The sequence below is a fragment of the Pygocentrus nattereri genome, chromosome 20 (genome assembly GCF_015220715.1).
Source record: "Pygocentrus nattereri isolate fPygNat1 chromosome 20, fPygNat1.pri, whole genome shotgun sequence".
NCBI lineage: Eukaryota > Metazoa > Chordata > Actinopteri > Characiformes > Serrasalmidae > Pygocentrus > Pygocentrus nattereri.
In genome coordinates this window covers 30,726,317-30,747,506 of record NC_051230.1, presented here as the reverse complement: position 1 = coordinate 30,747,506, position 21,190 = coordinate 30,726,317, and the positions used below count along the sequence as shown (strand labels likewise).

The 21,190-nt window shown below is 43.4% G+C and overlaps 1 protein-coding gene across 4 annotated transcripts in view; it reads left to right on the top strand.

Annotated features, from left to right (window-relative positions):
* unc5db (unc-5 netrin receptor Db) overlaps positions 1–21,190 on the top strand; it is a 249,648-nt gene that overhangs the window by 184,449 nt on the left and 44,009 nt on the right. For 3 of the 4 annotated variants that reach the window (XM_017709276.2, XM_017709275.2, XM_037531601.1), the window contains 2 exons: positions 6,557–6,892; positions 10,991–11,075. In XM_017709276.2, coding sequence (XP_017564765.1) covers positions 6,557–6,892; positions 10,991–11,075 — 421 coding nt within the window. The remainder of the gene's footprint in view (positions 1–6,556; positions 6,893–10,990; positions 11,076–21,190) is intronic. The other variant, XM_017709277.2, reaches the window with a different exon arrangement.

Below are 21,190 nucleotides of genomic sequence, written 5' to 3'. Positions count from 1 at the left end.
ACGGAAGCTATAAGAAAAATGATTAGTACTGTGTTTAAAAGTTGTGGCTAATTTTCTGTTTTCTGCTTTTTGCCTGACATTGAGAAATGAACCACTCGTACTCAAAGACCATTTTGACCGTAAAGGAAATAAATGAACGGTGGTCTCTGACTTTTGCACAGTAACCATAAGGTGATTTCACTTCCCAAGATATAATGTTTTGCAGTGTAGACAGAGTTTTAACTCAGATTCCGACCCAGAGTCAGGCAAATTTTGGTCGTTTCTGTCCTTGACTGAGCTAATGACAATTCTCAGTTGGAAATTCAGCTCGTAGTCAAGGACTGAGCTTGACCTGCACCTAAAATACCTGACTGGGTCTTTAAAGATCCTTGGAATTTCATTTCAGTTTAATTTCTTTGCATTGTTTAAGGAAGGAGGCCATTATTTCATATTAACCAGTTCAATTGCTAACCGCACACGTTCCAGCAATTTTCTTATAGGAAACCTGTCACATACCTCGTGCTGCGTAATTGCAGTACAGATCTCTCCAGTGCTTCATTCGCCTACCCCACCTCTCTCTATCTTGTCCTCTTTCTCTCTGTCAGGGGATGGGATGAAACTCTAGACCTCTGTCTGCTTCTGAACTCTCCACCTCATACTAATTTTTAATCACAGCTCTAATTCTGGCTTTCTCCCTCAAGGTTTCCAACTCTGGGTCCTTTTCATTATGTTCCCCGTCACACACACGTTCCTGCTCCTTTCTGCCATGCCCATGCTAAAGATTCTCCATCTGTCAATGGAGAGGTGAAGCATGTCACTTCAGGTTAGAAAAAAGGCATAATGACACCAACGAATATGAATGAATAATACATTTTATTCCAAAGTACCCAAAGACATTATACCAAAGTGTTAAATCACAGAATACAAGTACCGTAATGCAACTGAGTTCAACAACCACATTCCAAAAGGTAAGTTTAAATACATAATTGAAATAATTTAATAAAAAGACTTTATCTGAACCTGAACTTGAAACGAACTCTCTTTTGGTTAGATTGGTTACTATATTGGTTAAAAAGCTTTCGGTGGCACTTTACTTGGACCTTACTGCAAAACATTGACATAACTATGTCATGAATGTGACGTATTATATTCAGTGACATCAGCAATTGTCGTGACAGACGTAATAACGCCCGGGTCATGATGGCAATTAGAATGCACAGCAAAAAGTAGTATGTGATGTAAACTGTCATAACGTCAAACTTTATGGCATCTGTCATAATAGTGTTACATACCTGAATGTAATGTGTCATAACAGCTTATGACATTTGCTATGGCTTGTTTATGGTATGGTAATGTCATTGTTTTATAGCAGGGTTAAAAGTGAAAAAAGGTGTTGCCACTTTTCTTTGGTTAAACATTGCAGTCTCAGGGCTCCAGAGTAGCAAAGGCCACTGCACACCGGCTGCGTCGCGCAACGTCTAAACATTCTGAACTATTGTTTTTGATGAAGACACAATGCACTGCTCAGCATTCTTCCATTACTACAATACATTCAAGTGATGAGACGACAGAAAGTATGTGGCCTGAAATTCACAGTCAGTCTATTAAGTAAACAGACAAATGCTAATTCAGTCACCTCAGTTAATGTTATTAGTCTGGCCTTTTTCAGCTGAAAAACACAGTTTGTGAGAAGTAGTAAGACAAATGTGATGAATTATGTTTAACATTTTATTTCTTGACACTTATAAGAGTGGAAAAAGGAACTTTGTCGAACTTTTTTTGGGACATCTATTGCACTCTGAGTGTGACGTATTCTATGTGGTATTGCTGTGCTTTGTACTGTGTCTGCCTCCTGATGCACTACAACATTGGAGTCCATTGTGCAGTGGCCTTAAAGGGGACCAGTCACACTATCACGTAGTCTTGATACATCCATTGATCCATCCTTGAACCCATACAGCTTGCTTCTTACATCTCCGTCGTTTCAACTCAGTGGACTCTTGGTTATGAACACATGGTTTAGCAACCGAGAGTTTAGCACCAGAATTTGGTTCAGACAAAATTAATAATGACTGTGTTCAGAGCACTTTGTTGCAGAAGTTTTCATGAAGCATTTAAAGTTTGGACTTTTTTTTTTTTCGAACATTCGATCCAGACTGGAGTTCTATTCTTTCTGCGAACACTATCAAAACATCACCAAAAGGGGGTACCAGAGCTCAAGGTAGGCTGTCTGTAACCGTTAATAACTAATGCATGAGTTAGCACTACTGACAAATATGCTTTAGCAACTAGAAAAACTGTTCAGTGATTCCTGGGAGCTGTGGCATTCCCAAAGACGTCACTGGTATTAACTTCCCTAGCTTTGTTCTCTGAAATGTCTTTGACGGTAAAGAAATTTTTCAGATCTCTTGTATGATGCAGCACCATCTGACACCTAAAATAGCCAAGCATGACTGTTCTCCATTGCCTCTAGCATTGGGAGATAGTGAGTTCAATCCCGGGAGTCCCAGGATTCCTGGATGGTCCTCCTTCTTGCCCTATGAGCCAGTGTGAGCATCTCTTCCCTTCCAAGGGCGTTGAGCTGTCCAGTAACTCAGTTTGAAAAGATATGGTGGTGCACCAGAGGGAGCACATGCTAACCTTCACCCTCTTAGCTTGGAAGTACTGTGTGATCAGGAGAGGTCTAGGTAGCGAGTGGGAATCGGGGAGGAAAACTGGGAGAATTGCAGTAGTTCTCTCAATTTTCACCCTAACATGTTTTGCCAAATGTCAGCTCCTCTGCTGATGCACACCTGCCACCACAGGTTTACTGGCTTCGGTCAAAGACGATGGTACTGCATGCTGAAGATCTTGGTATCTGAGCTCCTCTTCATTGTTTTGGGAACAGTGTGGATGGTTGTAGCGCCAGAGCCTCGAAGATTACTGACTTTAAAAGAGTCTCTAGAATCTTTTTTTGACGTGGTCATGGCCCGATTGGCCCCCATGCATTCTGTTACTCATAAACTCTATGTCCCAGGGAATGATTCATCAGAGCACTACATGCCATAACCAATTAGATGACAAACCATCATCACAATGCCTCAAAACATTCTCTCAGCTAAAATATGCCAAATGATTGGAGATACACACACACACACACACACACACACACACACACACACACACACATATATATATATATATATATATATATATATATATAAATGTATAAATGTATAGCACTTTTACATTCGGTGACCTGCAATATCCAGCACCCTGTGACAGCAAGTCAGTTTGCCTACGGTAATTAACGATCTTCCTAAAAATAAAGTCCTATTAGCCTCCTGCCTCCTGCCTCTTGCTGGGTAGCAGCTGGGCTGATGGTTACGGTTAGTTTGACGTGGGAAAGGAGTCAGGATGCCAACGTCCAGACACTTCTCTGCTCCATACTGGCAGAGGTGGAGGAGATACGGCTGAGCCTGGCCACCCCCTGCTGAAGTTCACACCGCGAGCGGCCAGATTTAGTCACTTTAAAATGAGAAGGTCACCCAAGCCGAGCTGAAATGGAAGCTGCCTAGAGAAAGAAAGAGAGGGAGGGAGGGAGGGATAGAGAGCTAGAGCTAAGAAGGCAGGGGGTGATGATAATGATATTGCTCCATGTGAGATTTGAGTCATAACTAAAAGAGGGCAAACAATTGCTGAGAGGAAAAACTGAGAGAAAGAAATCAAGCAATTGAAAACAACTTGGGAATGTAAATGTCTTGCTAACGAGCCACAATAAGCTCACCAGCCTAATGTGTTTAGGCACTTGAGTCATTGTTGAACTGCAAGTTTTGGCCACATTTTATTTTGATGGTCTAATTTTACTCGATTATCTGAAGCATGTGGGTCAGGGTGTGGATTTGAATCAGGGTTAGGGTTAAGGCTAGGTTTTTGGACAAGGTTAAGGTTGAGCATTAAGGCTCGATTTTGGGTTGAATGGAAGCTAGTAGAATTCCTCAAACGGGAAAAGATGTTTGAAGGCAAAACGTCCAAATGGTTTGAGTTGGAATAATGTTCTGAGACCTCCTCCTGACTGCGATTGGTTCAAATGTCACACGCTTACCTGTATCACAGAATGGGTGTCTGTTGTTGCCCAGTGTTGGAAAGGCCGATTTCTTTAAAGCTGGCATTTGTGAAGGAAAATGACACATAACTCTTTATGGCAACTGATATAAACCAACATATAAACCTGGTTGGTTAGTGTAGTGGTTAACACCTCTGCCTTGTAGACTGGGGTTCAATCCCCACCTGGGCAAACACCCTACACTATACCAATAAGAGTCCTTGGGCAAGACTCCTAACACCGCCTTGGCCTAGTCTGGATAAGAGCGTCAGCCAAATGCTGTAAATGTAAATGTATAAACCTGATAACTGACACTTGTTAGAACTAGACGTTGCATAGACTAGTCAACTAGTCTAATCGGCTAATCAAGAAGAAACCAATCCCACTGCAAACTCATAGACCTGTTTTGAGAACCAGCATCAGTGGCTAGGCCTATATCTCGCTCTGAAAGGTGTGTCTACAGAGATGCAACTCTGCTTCTAGCATTTTATACGAGAGGTGGGACTGAGAGCTGTGGTGATTTTAGCATGCAGTTTACATCAGACAGTCTGTGCATGTCTGTGGGTAATCTCTGTTACTAATACTTTACACAGAGGTCTGGAACACTCGTGGTTTTTAATATGGGAATTTTCAGTTTCCTTTTCTCAATGACTAGTCGACTTGTAAAAAACGAGTAGTCGTACAACCCCTATTCCTTATAAGCTTTTATAAAATTTGATATCGGTAAAATGTCAGTTGTTATAAAGGGCTTGGGATTTATTTATTTCTTATTACCCACCCCTGATTCTTCAGAGATACGAAGCTCAAGTCTGATGTTCACCAGCTATGTGTTAAAAATGTTCCGTTCCACCTTAAATGGTGCAACCGTTCTGACGCCTGAGGCACCAAAATTTACATTTATGGCATTTGGCTGACGCTCTTATCCAGAGCGACTTACAATTTGTAATTGCTTTACACAGGGAGGCGAAGGCGGTGTTAGGAGTCTTGCCCAAGGACTCTTATTGGTATAGTGTAGGGTGCTTGCCCAGGCGGGGGATTGAACCCCAGTCTACAGCGTAGAAGGCAAAGGTGTTAACCACTACACTAACCACTGGTGTAACTTCTGCGCTGTTTAAGGCGGAACGGGAAATTTAGCTAGCTAGCAACAATCAGCCCTAGCACTTCACCCTCCCCTTCTATCTCTACAAAAATTGGGACACTCTATGCCTAAGCAGGAACCCGCAAAAAAGGAGGGCTTTGGGCTAAGTGGTAGGCGCAAGGGGTGAAATGGGACTGGGTCTCTTGTCAGTTTATTAGTTTCATCTCAGATTCTTTTCTGACATGAAAAAAGACAAGTTAAAACCTGGATACTTACAAAATGAGCAGTTTCGAGAAGTGATATGACAATCAAAGTGCTCAGTGCCATCCAATCAGATTTAACATGCTTCTCAACCCGGTAATATTTCCAGCCTTCCTACCAAAAATCACTAATAACTATAGTGTTAGTTAATCTAGGCCACTGTTTGAGTTCTACTGAAATTGGAACGAATCAGTTCAGAACATCATTAAACAGAGGGAATGATAAATGCCTAAATACTGTATACGACTATAGGAAGATGTGCTGGGCTGGGGTGCGAGAACATGCAGCTGTTTAGAGCATATTTCTCAGCTCAGTTTATCACATTCAGTAGTTAAATGGATTTCTTAAATGGAAGATTATATTGGAAACAATTTACATTTCCATCAAATTACAGAACCAGGGCTCAGCGCTGTTTACCATTCATACGAATCAGAAGCGCCGGGGCTCCACTGTAATGCGCTTCGGCCCGGTTCAACCCCCTATTTTTAGGGTTGGAAAAGCTGAGTACGTAGTTCAAGACAGTGGACCATCAAAATAAAGCCTTGCCACAGTTTTCGCTGCTTCTGTAATAATAAGGCATGCAGTGGAGATTTGAATAATAAAAACGACACAGATGTTTTTAGATGTTTTATTCAGTATGTCAAGTAGCACGTGGAGCTATGAAATGATAAACGACAGCGTGCTCATTTATTCATTTCAGTTCATGAAAGATGGAGAATACCTAGGTAGATGATCGTGAAGTGAAATCTTTGCATTCGCTGGTTCTAAAGGAAAAAAAAAACACTTTCCCACGCGACTTTTGATGGAGGAGCTTTTCTCATTTGGCGCTGCTTCTCAAATGATCTCCCGCAGCCTTAGCCGTCCTCAGCTGGAGCTCTCTGGCATTCATGGATAAATGAATAGATAAATAAATAAATGCATGTCTTTTTGTTCGCGCTGCTGTTTAATATTTCAGTCAACAAATGAAATATGAAGCGCTTTTCTGTCGGCGGCCTCAGTTTTCAGGCCGAGGTCAAGTGCTGCAGTGCTCTGATCTCCTGCTTTGCTGTAACTTCATTCTCCTCCTTGTGTCTGTCAGTCCAGTGCAAACCCTGTCCCCGCCTTAGAGACGAAAACCATAACTATACCACGGCCTGTCTCTTCGTCTTCCCCAGGCAACCCTCTGCTTCTGAATTCCTCCATGCAGCCCGAGCTAACGGCGGGCCAGACCTACAGTGGCCCCATCTGCTTCCAGGACTCCATAGACAAAGAGCTCTTTGACCCCCTGCCCGACATGATGGTCAAAGTTCAGAGCTCCTTTATGGTTTCACTAGGTGTGGCAGACCGGGCCGAGTACCACGTCAAGGCGCACACGGAGGGCTACAGCGCTACCCAGGGACGCAAGCCGAACCTACTGGCTCCCAACGGGCCTCTTGGCCCCTGCAAAGCTCAGCTGAGGAGCAGCGGGGTGTTCGGGCACCTGGGCGGACGCTTGGTCATGCCTAACACAGGTGGGTGGCAGTGTGAAGTCATTAACTCCTTAAGCCTTTACAGGTCAGTGACATTGTATGTGTCATCAAAGGACGGCGGACATAAAAGAATAAATATCTCAGGAACGTTGTGAAGTCAGTTAAGTCCAAGTTGAGTTGTGAGCCTGTCATGGGTGAATCAGTTAAGGGCTAGTCTAAGCCAAGTCACAAGTCAGTTAAGACAGAGTCTGAGTCGAGTCATAAGTCAGTTAAGGGTGAATGTAAGTTGAGTTGCTGGTCAGTTAAAAGTGAGTCTGAATTGAGTCACGAGTCAGTTATGGGCGAGTCAGAGTCGAGTTGGGAGTCAGTTAAAAGTGAGTATGAGTCGTGCCGCAACTCATTTAAAGGCAAGTCCGAGTCGAGTTGCGAATCACTTAAGGGAGAGTCCTACTTGAGTCATGAATCAGTTAAGGGCGAGTCCGATCTGACTTGAGTAACAAGTGAGTTAAGAGTGAATGTTAATCGAGTTACGAGTGGGTCTGAGTCAAGTCATGAGTCAGTTATGGGCGAGTCAGAGTCGAGTTGGGAGTCAGTTAAAAGTGAGTATGAGTCGTGGCACAACTCATTTAAAGGCAAGTCCGAGTCAAGTTGCGAATTGCTTAAGGGAGAGTTGAGCCATGAATCAGTTAAAGGCGAGTCCAAGTCAAGTGGCAAGCCAGTTAAGAGCGAGTCTGAGCTGAATCGCAAGTCCGTTAAGTTCGTGACCTAGTTAAGGGTGAGTCTGACTCGAGTCATGGGTGTGTTAAGGGTGAGTGTGAGCCGATTTGTGAGCTAGTTAGGAGTGAAAAGTCCTAGTCAAGTCCTGAGTCAGTTAGGGGTGAGTCACGATTCACTCAATACAGGATTTGTAGAGCAATAGACTTGCTTATGCTGTTTCTCACAGGATATGATATAGCAGGATATTATGTTTCTTTGTATAAATTAAAGAAGAGAATTTCAGACTCCAAAACTTCTTGGCTAATAAAAATGTATAAACAGGACTGAACTATTGCTTAAATGCTTCACCTTCTAAAGTAACAGCACTCTCAGAAATATCCTCCGTGACTTTTGGTGTGAGGAATCTTTCTGGATACTGGAGCAAACATTGCGGAGTTTGTTTAGCAGAGGGTCTAAAGGTTAACAGTTCCAATATTTCTTTGAATCGCCTCAGTGCCTTTCAGCAGCGACCTCGCAGCTCTCTTGACACCAAACGCCTGGGAAATCTAGCTAAATAGTATGTTTTTATAGAGTTTAAATCATGCTACACAAACATTAGGAATGAGGGCTCCGACTTGCCTTCGTTTTTCTCCGTGCGAAGAGGCTTCGGTGCCAAGCCTATTACAGAGAGCATTATGGAATATGTCTGATTTTGCAAAAGGGCTTATTGGTGCTGTGAGACAATCAGAGTTTTCTGGCTGAATAATAAGCATCAGCATTCCGATGGGCCTGCTTTCTTTCAGGTCCTTATGTTTGCAAGGCACTTGGGGCCTCTTTAGAGTCACAGTCGAGTCAGGGGTGTGGGTGTGTTCATGTAAGGGCAGTTCAATTTATATCCTCTGTTTTCTCCTATGGCAGCATTAACAGCCCAACAAGCTCTCTTGCAACAGCAAAGATGTTTACAGAGACCCTCTTATATATCACTGTTTATTTACCATCCTACCCTGCTTTTGTCTAGACCAGCATCTTATGAGCATTCTGCTGCCGTCTCCAATAAAAAGCCCACAGCATGGCAGGTGTTGGTCTAATGAAGTCTAACCGGTGCATTACTTAAAGTTTGGAAGGGTATGACAAAGCATTTATCATGCAAACAATACAGGCAGTTACTGTTCATACAGTGACTTTAGAGTTCACCTTATTCAAGGTTGTCCGAAGGAGTTAATACTAGAGGACCTGACATTAGAATGCAAGTAGATGCATTTCCATTAGGCCTGATGACCACTATTTAAAGCCATTGCAATGATTTAAGCTTTTCATCCGCTGGTTTTCACCAAAACAACAAAAGTTCCAACTTCTGACTTGTGCTGTCATGCATTTAGAGGATGGCAGTGAGCAGTGTTAGTAGTGTTTATTTGATGGTTGTTAATAACACCTTTAGAGGTGAGTAATACTTTTTTACTTGAGCTCAAGCTGGCAAAGTTGTTAGTTAACCACTTTAAAAAGAAAAACAGGATCCCCCAGTGAGGCCTGATTTCTATATGCATGGCTTCCGTACATGTGTTCTTTCAAACGGGATGAGAAATGAATGCTGGTATGTTGAAAAAATCAAATCTAACTGCCGCAAATGACATCGCAAAAAAACATGTCGATACATTAGCAACCACCTGGGATACCACAGCAATTACAGATACACCGATAACACTTTTTCCCTTCCGATACCGACACCTGATCCTTAAGCAATGGCCAGTACAGAGCACCGATACTGATACTCTATCTAACCTAATTCACCTGTAAGTTTTGATAATTATACAGTTGCATTTTTTAAATATAATATTTTGGTAAAGTGTGTGTTCTGCATCACAAACAAAACACACAGCTTGGCTAGATATCATTTTACTTGTTGATTTATATGTATTAAATGTTTAAGAAAAAGGGTTTTGGTTCATTTAGTGTATATATTTCATGTTTACTATTATATAATTAGTAATAAGAACAGTGTTTAAGTAAACATAAAATATATGTATTGTGCAAAACTGTTAAAAACAGAACTGAACAGAACAGAACACATAGCAGCATCTCTGGCTAAAAAACAGAGCTGTTGTTTCCCACCCAGGATTTGTTAGCCGTTTGTCTGTGTGCGTCTTGTTCACTCCCGCTGCACCTCTCATTTCACGCTGTCAGTATAAGCAACTTTCAGTGTTTTTATGGCTTGGTTTAAGTGACGGGTTATGAAACCCCACTGCTGAGTGATACACCTGACCAACAGAGGTGCAACGTAGATGGGGCTAGGGGACGAACAGGCCCGGCAAGCAGGCTGCTGTGCTAGAGGCTAAATCAAGGCTAAAGGCTATAATTACCCGGAGTCTGGAGGCTCCTGCTGCCCTCTCAATACTGTTAACTCGGACTGTAAATGACCACACAGCGGCAGATGAGTGATAGCTGAAAGAAGCAGCTCAGCCGTTCAGGCAACCGGCTATGTTAGCATTCTAACTGCCGTTACAGATTCTGCCATATGTATTTTTATTGCACACCTCTGACATGTTGGTAAGCTCTGTCTACTAGTGCAGATGGTTTTGTAGTGTCAGTCATAGTTATGGATATTCCCATCACCGATACCGGTACTGCATTTAAGTGCCAGCATCGGCGCTGATACTCATACAGTATCTGTGCAACACTAATAGCCGTAACACATTAGCAACCACCTGGCATCTCATAAAACATAAAGCCATTTTCCCCCTTTGAGTTACTGAGTAGGATGTCTTTTGATGCAATGTGCCTGGCGATTCAAGGACTTAAGACTATGCCCATAAGAGCTTATCAACCAGTTTGGCCACTTTAGGCTTGTACTATATAATTGCATACAATAAACAGATTGAGTGTGTTTACATGCACTTAATAATATGATAACTCAAAGAAATCCGATTTTGTCAGTAGTCTGTTTATATGTACTTGGGATATGAAACAACGAGTCAACATGAGTCAGGCAGTAATCGGATTTGTGCTTTGCAACCAGCCATAAACTCACAGAAAAAGACGTGACATAAACTCAAAATTTTTAAACATTGTGCCACTTTACCTGAAAATATGAACATGCATCATCTAGAAGATGAAGCATATTTAAACCCTTTATTTCGTGTTTGGTGTCAGTGCCGCCCCCAAGTGTCTTGCTGTGTCTCGCAGCATCGTGGCTTGCTTATTTCCAATACCGCTGTCTGTTTTCGCACATGTGCAGACTGAGAAAAAGGAAAGAAATCAGAGTAAGAGTTCACACTCACTGGGAAATCTGATCACTGAGCTACTGCCATTCTTTAATATGCAGACTGTTTGAAATTGCATGAAAGCTGTCCTACAGAAAGAGGTGGCACAGAATAGTAGCACATTAGACTTGTTCTCACCTGTTTGTGTTTAGGTTCATGGCAGATGTTGTGTGTGTTGTTTCTGTAGGAGTCAGCCTGTTGGTGTCCCATGGGGCCATCGCGGAGGACACTTCGTGGGAAATGTACATGCTCATAAATCAAGCACAGTCCAGGTGAGACCCCAGCGTACAGCTGAGCAAATACAGCCCTCCGTCCTTCAGTCCATTTCTGTCTTTCACTGCTTTGCAGGAACACTGTCCTCTTCTTCTCTGAGCTGAGATAAATGCCAGAAAAACAGAACTACTCTACTAACAACATGCCAGCTCAATGCACATTAGGTGGTACTGACCATTTAAAAGGTCGATTCCCCAAACTTTTCACCTTGTTCTCCCTCTCTCTCCCTCTCTCTCCCTCTCTCTCTCTCTCTCTCTCTCTCTCTCTCTGTACTCTAGTAGTGTCTCTGCAGTATGCTCCTTTCAAATCATGCCCTCTCTGCAGGAGCCCTCTGGCTGTTGAGCAGAGACCGATCATGTTCCCCCCTCAGCCTCATGAGTAGAATCACAAGTGCCTGCATTTTGGGGGTAGGGGTGGGGGGTGCCCCTTGTGGAGCTTCCACATAGCGTGTCCTTTAATTGGCTTAAGCAACTTTAAAGTAAGAGTGAAAATAAGAGCTGATTTCCGCAGTCAAAGCCTTTCAGCTCCTCACAAGGGGATGCAGTTGTGGTTGCATGCGTGAGATTGGAAATGTAAAAAACTTTTTTTTTACAGACACGGCTGCTGTAGAAAGTCGCTGCCTCTACATGCTGGCCAGGTTTTGTTTCCCACTTGGAAAGACATAAATACAGAATCTTTTACATACAGGTGCTTTACAGTCAGAAACATGGAGGACTCTCTAGCCGATTTGATAAACACCTCAGTATTGTTAAGTAGTAAGCCCGACCTATTTTAGAGGATGTACATGATGTATCTTGAAGGTGGCCCCGAATATTCTGCTGTAACTCCCGTTAGGATAAAGTGAACTGAATGAACCCAGAAAATTCGCCACATACCTTGACGTGTAATCGATTGCTTTACATGCGATGCTGGAAGTGATCTCCGTTTTCTGGCTGACACATGAAGGGGTCTGGGAGTCTGCACCTGGAAGTTGCAAACGGAGGTTAAATGTCGCAATGCCTGTCCGGCGCCTACCTCGTCACTCCGACGCAGGGGCATCCCGACTTGTTTAAAACTCCATGTATTGAGGATCTCATTGCACATTGTTTCATTCCGATTGCTTCGTCCTAGCAAGAGTTATTACAGAATATCCAGGGCCTCTTTTGAGTGAATCTAAGGCTACCTTAATTATGTTTAGTATACTGTAGGTCAGTGGTTAGGCAGGTCCCGATTTCCAGTGGTTGTATAATGCATTCATGTTATAATTGTGTCAAAACAGTGAGGTTGAGGGATGCAGTGCTGCACTTCAGTGTACAGTATACCTGTAGTTCCCCTTAAAGTAACTAATTATCTACCGTAAACCACTGAAACTGTCATTTCTTCCATCAAGAACTGTTTCTGAAGATCCCACTTGTCATTATGACCTAATTGTGCAACGAGATTTACCATAATTACGCATGAAGTCAGCATGTAAGCAACCTGGGAAACATATATTGATGTGTGGCATGATGTTCATAAAAGCTGCCACTTTATATTTCTGTTCTCTTCTGGGACGAGAGCTTTGCATTTACATTACATTTACATTTATTCATCCGGCAGACGCTTTTATCCAAAGCTACTTACAAGCGAGGCAAGTATAATTTAAGCGTAAAGCTATTACAAGCAGCTACACGTGCATATTTCAGGAGCAGTGCAAGGCAGTTGTAAGAGGTAAGAACAAAGTGCAGTGTATGGTTCAACAATATACAATGCAAAGGAGATGTAATGCTGTGCGTTAAGAAATAAAGCTGTGACAAAATACGCAAGTGTAATAGGATCAAATGATTCACAAAAGAGCAGGATAGAAGCTTTTTGACTGTTTGCAAAGAATTCCGCATGGTGACTGGAGCTGGGCAGCTCGTTCCACCACTGAGGAACCATGTATTGAAGGGTTTGGACTGAGACCTTGTAATAATGGCAACTGGTCACTGGCAGACCACATTAGACATGATAGATCCTAGTGACAGGACAGACTCTAGACAGGTGGGTGTTGTTCCAGTGATATCTCTGACAATGAGCCTTAAAGTTTTGTACATAATGCAAACAGGTGGCAGATGCAAGTGGAGTGGGATGCTTTACTTTGCACGGTCTCTTGGCTCACTGTATGAAAAGCTAGCTTGAGGCGTGTATAGCCCTATTCCAGTTGGATTAACATCACTTTTTACGTGATGAAACATTCACATTCTGATGGTAATAAAAGCACAAACAAGTTTCTATTGGGTTGTATTTTCTATGAACATCACCCATAGTCATATGATGGTGGTCATTATTTCTAGAAAACTAAAATTTTAATACTGTGCCCATGTGAATCTAAAGTAATGCATACTTAGCAGCCATCATAATTGCTTCTTTAATCATGCTGCGGGTTGTCAGTCTTCTGATGTCTTCATTTCTTTTCCTACTAATGCTCCTTCAGAAAATGGAGGTGAAGATCGAGACCAGTTAAATGGCTGAGAGACTCTTCCAGAGCATCCATCGTTTTGTGATTTGGGACATGCCTAATATGGAAATGCACACTAAAACATGAGGCGACATCTGCCTGGAAAATCGGACAGGACTAAATCAGACCGCTGCTGAGTTCAGTGGAAAACTGTAGGTGATTTGGCCTGTATTTTTCTCAGGGGAGCAGGGACAAAAACACTGACATGGCCAATCCGGACAGAAATAAAATAACAAGAAGTCCAGACGGGTGTGTTTGAGACCCGGCCTGACTACTGCTAAATTTGAAACCTGAACCCAACCTGAACCTGCTTAGACACGCTGATTTTAGCAGAAATTAATCATCTCAGACATGTTTTTTTCCTGTAGCGCTTGAGTTGATCAACAGAAAGTCACGTCTGTAATACACAAACAGTATTTATTATCAGTATTTTTGTGGAATTGCTGATCGTACCTGAGCATCTACCCCTGAAAAGCTAATGTTCTTCTTGCTACTGCAGAAAACAAAGTTTGGACGAGCCTAACAAGCAAGAGGAAAGCTCTGTTGTGATCTTTCACCAACCCAACCCATCCCTTTTATCATCCATGGTTTCATTAAGGGGCACTTTCACCCAGTCCTTAAATTCTGGAACTTTTCCACTCATCATCTTGCAGATGTGATCTTGAAGTGAGAATACGTCTGGGGACAGCTTGTTTAACTTTTAGTTCTGGACTTCTTCAGAAGGACGTGTCCATCTTAAACTCACCTTATATTCATTGTATATACACCGATCAGGCATAACATCCTGACCACCTTCTTGTTTCTGCCCTCATTGTCCACTTTATCAGCTCCACTTACTGTATAGCTGCACTTTGTAGTTCTACAGTTACAGACTGTAGTCCATCGGTTTCTCTGATACGCTGTTACCCTGTTCTTCAGTGGTCAGGACCCCCATGGACCCTCACAGAGCAGGTACTATTTGGGTGGTGGATCATTCTCAGCACTGCAGTAACACTGATGTAGTGATGGTGTGTTAGTGTGTTGTGCTGGTCTGAGTGGATCAGACACAGCAGTGCTGCTGGAGTTTTTAAACACCTCAGTGTCACTGCTGGACTGAGAATAGTCCACCAACCAAAAATGTCCAGCCAACAGCGTCCTGTGGGCAGCGCCCTGTGACCACTGATGAAGGATTAGAGGATGACCAACACAAACTGCAGCAGCAGATGAGCTCTAATCTTTGACTTTACATCTACAAGGTGGACTGACAAGGTAGGAGCATCTAATAGAGTGGACAGTGAGTGGACACAGTGTTTAAAAACTCCAACAGAACTGCTTTGTCTGATTTCCTCAGACCAGCACAACACACACTAACACACCACCACCATGTCTGTGTTGCTGCAGTGCAGAGAATGATCCATCACCCATATAGTACCTGCTCTGTGAGGGTCCATGTGGGTCGTCAGCACTAAAAAACAGGGTAGAAGGGGGCTATCAAAGTATGCAGAGACACTGATGGACTACAGTCTGTAATTGTAGAACTACAAAGTGCAGCTATACAGTAAGTGGAGCTGATAAAATGGACAGTGAATGTAGAAAGAAGGAGGTGGTCATAAAGTTAGTGAAATGTTATCTATAGCTAACAGGACTGTTTTTCCCTGGCAAGAGGTAATGTTTAATTTTACTGCATGTTGTATGTTTTCTGCACATGCAGAAATCTTGACAAGCCGCTGGATTGGTTTTGAAATTTCACAATCCGTTTGTCCCCATTCTAATAAACCCTATTGGAGCTGGATTAGTTTCACCAGAGGAAGGCCGGTAATGCAATCTGGCACATTCGTATGGGACAAAGGAACTGTCATTTTCTCAAACAGCCCAAATCAAAACATCATCACTTGGACATTTACATCAGCATTAGCCACACTTTGGAACGGTGACAACACGTGTGGCTAAATGATACATAAACTAGCACTGGGCTAGTAGAATGGTATCAAATGTGTTGCCTTGTAAAAGGCACTTTGGAGATAACTCATGTTCGTACATGACTGATGTCAATTCAAGCTGAACTACTATCACAGTTCTTGGCCCCAAAAGCCAATATTTTGTCAGGCACTGTCTGGTTTCTAATCAAATCTACACCTGTCCAAATCGGCCCTAGGAATCACGGCTTTGACTCCTTTTTCAAAAAACTTTCCTTCTTGTACAGGAAGGTCCTCGATCCCAGCGTGCCGCTCATGGCTGCACGGCCTGGATAACATCCCTGTGATGCCATCCACTCATCTCTGGCTGCTCCCCTCCATCGAACCTGAAGGAGAGCTGGCATGCTTGGCTGTCAATGCCCACTCCATAGAAAGCTTTAAAAAGAAAAAAAGGAGATGATGAGAAGCAATTACACTGGCCTGGCGCAAAATGAGGGTGTTCCGAGTCATTGTGCAGACAGACGTAGAAGGAGCTTTCGATCAGGCCGACGCTCGGGGTTGAGAGACTTAACCCTGCAGTATTGTCAATAGAGAAAGCATAGCCCCTGCAACCCAAGCTATTCTATGATGACATAAATAGACATGTGAAAGGCATGTTCTTTAGCCCTTTTTCATGCCTTATGTAACACACCCATTGATGCTATGTATTACAGCATATAACAAGAAGAAATGAGGGGCTTGCAGGAACCAGGCTGTGCACGGATTGGGATATGAATAGCTCTTCAGATACTCAATCCGTCCCGGTTTCTGCTTTTAAACCGATTCTCCTCTCTCCTGTCGTGCCTCGCTTCCCCTCTTGGGCCCTTCTGAAACTGTCATCCGCTGAGCTGTCACTCAACCTCCCCCCCCCCTTGGCCAGGAGAGACCAGCGGAGAATTGAATTTTCCTCTCGCTCAGCCAGATAGTTCGCATTGAACGCTCTCCCCCTCCGAAGCATAATAGAAATCCATTAAAAACTCCAAACACAATCGACCACAGCATCCACCCGAAAGGTCTCCAGGTGTTTTTTGAATTCCCTTTGAAATGCACATGGATATTTTAAGCCCATCAGAAACAATGAAAGCTTCAAAGCTTTTGTCCTGTGTCAGCATTTTATTCTTTATTTATTTTCACGCTCATTTGTTTGTTTTTGCAGAGAGTGGCAAGTAAATGCTGATCATTGCAGATGAGTTTATGGCAACACTTTATTTGACCTTGCTGCATAGCACTATCATAGCCACGTCATTAAGATGTCATAGCTATCGTGGCAGATTTTAGTGTCATGTTCACCATTATTGGTAATTGCCATGATAGATGGCCAAACCACTCTGTCTTTAACTAGTCTGTCCATAGCATAGAGTTCCAGGGGTTATCCGTGGTGCACATTGGTGATAGATGCCTGCACTGCGGTGACAAGAGCTACCTGTGAATCCCGTGATGACAGCACAGGGTTTCTTGAGACATCTTACGGCCTGCTTTGCCATTTATTTGCTGGTACAGCCTGGCTGGACAAGCTGCTGGTCTTCTGCACAGCAGAATGATTGATTTCCAGTATTTTGGAAGGCTTCTTAAACCTCTTCCCAGACTTATAGGCATCTACACCTTCCTGTCCGAAGGCCTCAGAGAGATAATGATACCATACACTCCAATAATAAAGAGCAGACCAGACCAGATAGCTGAGGTTTAAGTAAGACAGTTTCTTCCAAGATGTTCCCTAACCGATGTGTCTCACCAATCCGGCTCCTCCGAGCCATGCCAGCCACGGGCTGATCTCTGGGCTGCTGAAGGTGGCCAGCCCCCTTCAGCACTTTGTTTTGGACAGCAGGTAACCGCATGGCCCAGGGGGCGGGGCGAGAAACCACCTGCACCTGGGCGCGCATAATCAGCCACTGTAGCCACTCACCAGGCTATGGCGATGCCAGCTTAAACAGCCACAGAACCGCAGTCCGGTGAGTAGCTTGGTGTGAGAGTCCATGGGTGTTAACTGCTGTGCTCTCTCTCTTTCTGCGCTCCTTCCCCTCCTGGACTTCCCCAGGACTTCCCCTCCTGCCGCGCTCCTCACAGGACCCCCACCCCCCCGCTGCTTTGTTCTTTGTTTTTTTTCTTTTCTTTTGATCTTAACGCCAATAAACGGCACCTGATCGGGGCAGTCGTGGGCTGGAGGTTAGGGAACCAGCCTTGTGACCGGAAGGTTGACGGTTTGATCCCCAGAGCCGACAGCACATGACTGAGGTGTCCTTGAGCAAGACACCTAACCCCCAACTGCTCCCCGGGCGCTGCGGATTGGGCTGCCCACCACTCCGGGCAGGTGTGCTCACTGCCCCCTAGTGTGTGTGTGCTCACTAGTGTGTATGTGGTGTTTCACTACACTATCACCTCTATCTGTTAACATGGTTTAATCCCTGAAATGGACAGTTTTATTACACAAATAATGAAAGTTTAAGGAGCTAAATAAAGACTGGACATCTGTATGTCCACATATGCTAAAAAGTCTAAACCTGGGGTTCTCAACCTTTTCCACCTCAAGGCCCACTTTTTAGTCAATAAGAAGCCCAGAAGAAAACAAAACTCTTAAAAATGCTTTTTTACTTCACCGCATTTTTGGGAAATTTTTAGCAGAGTGTACCCACACCTGCAATATGTCGCATGCATCAGCGAACATTCAAATATCAACAGAACGGTGGCAAATTAAGTGGAATGTTCCTACAACAGTTTCGTTCTGTAGTTGCAGGTGGAAAAAAAAAAACTAACTAAAACACCGGGGTGTGCTGATTTTGCAGGCCTCATATTAGTGTTGTGTCCATTTGGAAACATTTTATACTTTTTACTGTTAAGTCAATTCTAATTTGATGGCAAACTGCCATCTCAGGCCTAGAATGGACCACACCTGGCACCCCCTCAATATTGGCCTGGGGACCACCAGAGGGTGATTGAAGGCCCAGTGATTGAGAAACCCTGCCCTGGTGTAAACCTGTAGACTGGGTTTTAATCAACATGCTTATGGCATCGATGTGGCTCTTGAAACCAGTTCAAATATCAGCAAAATTCCCGTTTGGGTTTATTGGACAGATAGAACTGTAAAGAGAATGGAAAGGTTCTGTCTGCGTTTGGTCCATCCTGGAAAAGGTTTCTAAAAAATTCTGCAGGCTTTTAACGTTCAGTGGTCAAAGAACGATTGTACTACATACTGATCTTTAATATCTCAAAGCTGCACCGACTGCAGACAGAACCATATAATTCTTAGCTGAAATGGAATCTGCTGTGTGATGTTTATGGCATGAGTATGTCAATGTTATGCAGCGGGGTTCAAGCGAAGTGTTACCGACTTTACAAAGCCGTCAAGTCAAGCCATTAATTATACAACTGTTAAACATATGTATTAGGTCTGAAAGAGGTTGTCGCGGTATTACAACCCACGTCTCCACTCTATCAGATATCCATTAAAGCAAGACCCCATAAGAAGTAGCGCGGCCGCTAATGGATCCTGTTCATTTCTCGTTAAGTCTGGTGTCTCCTACGGAGTCCCAGAATGCCACAGAGCCGGGCTGCCTGTCTCGCGGGGATGAATCATCAGTCACTTTGAATAATGTGCCTCATTACAGCCTCGGGTAGTGCTAGCGTGAGACCCTCGATGATGTGGAGTGGAATTATAAGGAAGGGGAAAGGAAGGGGGAAAAAAACGTTGCGATGTTTTAGATACTGTCTCGCAGGTGTTATGCCACTCCAGACCCAGGTAATCTGTGCCCAGCGTTTACAAATGTTCATCTGGATGTTAAGAACCGCTCCCGCCTAAGACCTTCGGAATGACTCACGAACCTGAGTCGCTTTCAGTTTCGAAACGTTAATTGAGGAAGAAATTATGACTCAAGCCTCTGTTTATCGTGGCTGAACTTTTGTGGGTGTTGAGCGACAGCTCCTTCCTGAGTGCTTCGCTCTTGAGAAATATTACGCAAGGTCTTTCGAATAGATTTTCCTCCCGGCTCGTCGACAGGCTCTTCTCAGCTTCTCGAGTCCTTACCGCATCATTAAAGTGATGGCGGACGCGTCGAGTCGGGACGTCTCAAGTGCCATTGAGGTGCAGAAGCTTTCACTGATTCACCAGAGTGAAGACTAAGTCACGTTACAGGCTCAAAAGACCTGAAACAATGCCGGTTTCTTCAGCAGGATAAAGAAAGCCAGCATGCATTTGAAGATGAAGCACGTGAACAAGCTCAAAAGTCTCGAGTTCTGGGGAGCTTTGAACAATGTAGGGCACTTACGATGTTTACGCTCCTCTTCAAGTATTCCATATATGAACAATTTGTCAAGCGAACTAGTTTCCTAGTAACAAGAGTCAAAATAGACCAACGAAAACGATCTGAAGTTGCGTAATTGCTTGGCATCCCATTTGCAGAAGTGTCCCTTTGGAAACTTGGCGCGATCAGCACGTCCTCAACCCCTTATAATGAATCCCAATTTGCTAGGACTCTTGTTCTCACTTGTGGCTCTGCGGAGGTTGCTGGAACGAAGAACACCGGGAGGGCTTCTTGTTTTCCTCTGTCCTGAATTTTCATGACAGGCGGGAGCCTTCGTTAACTCTTCCCTCGTTAATGGGCTTTATTTCATGCCGCACCGTCGCAAGGAAAAGATGGAAGGCGATGATAATACGCTGAAAATTATAAGCAAAGCCTTATGAATATGCAGCAGCCGGGAAACAACTTGCTCCCAGGTGCCCTCTGAGAATCGACAGCTTTCTCGCAGAATTATGGGCCCCTCTGCAAAATGCTCTGCCTTTAATGATTTTTGGTACTGCTAACTTGGCAGTTGGGGTAATTGTTCAGGCAGATGTGTGTGGTCTGTGGGCACGAAATAGTTCTGGCGGTGCACATTTGATTTGCACAGTGGGTTTGTGTTGCCTGTTTTTTTTTTTTTAAATTGAGCAAGATGAGCTGACTGGTTTGAAATTGGCTCGGACTCCTAAGATGAGTGTTAACACAGGTGTAGAAACAAAGTGCTGAACCGAAACAGCTTCTACAGGAAGATTCATTTGAAAGAGGCCCCGAATGTTCTGTAATAACTCTCTCTAGGATGAAGCAATCTCAACCAAACAATGTGCTGTTTGCCACTTCCGGGTGCAGACCACTGTACCCCTTCATGTCTCTGGCAGACTTCCAGCATGCAATTGATTACACATACGTCAAGGTATGTAGCGAACTTCTTTGGTTCAGATTGCTTCATCCTAGAGAGAGTTATTACAGAACATTCGGGGCCTCTTTCAAATGAATCTCCCTGTAATTTTTGAATAAAACGTTTCTGCCTTAAGACAAAGTGTGAGGCTTTAATGTAGTGGGGCACTATAATGATCTTATAATGCTGTAAACAATGAATTTATTTGAATGAAATCATTTCCAAAGCCCTTGCACTTCTTTTATTAAGACTTTTTGAAAGTGAATAAAGATTTAAAATGTTGTTGTAGTTCGTTCTAAGCATGTTATTGTCTTAATAATATTCAGTCATTCATATTTGGCTATCATTCTTAGATCAATTGGGCATTTTGACTCTTGGAAACAAATGATGGCTGATTGCCAACTACTGGCGTGACCTAATCAGAGCATTGAAAAAGCTCTGGAAAAGGCCTAATTCGCTGTAGCTATGTGTGATCATGTAGTATAAGCATCCAAACATTTAAGTCATTGTCAACTACTTGTTTGTCAAGACTTGAAAAGAGCATTATGAGGGCCTT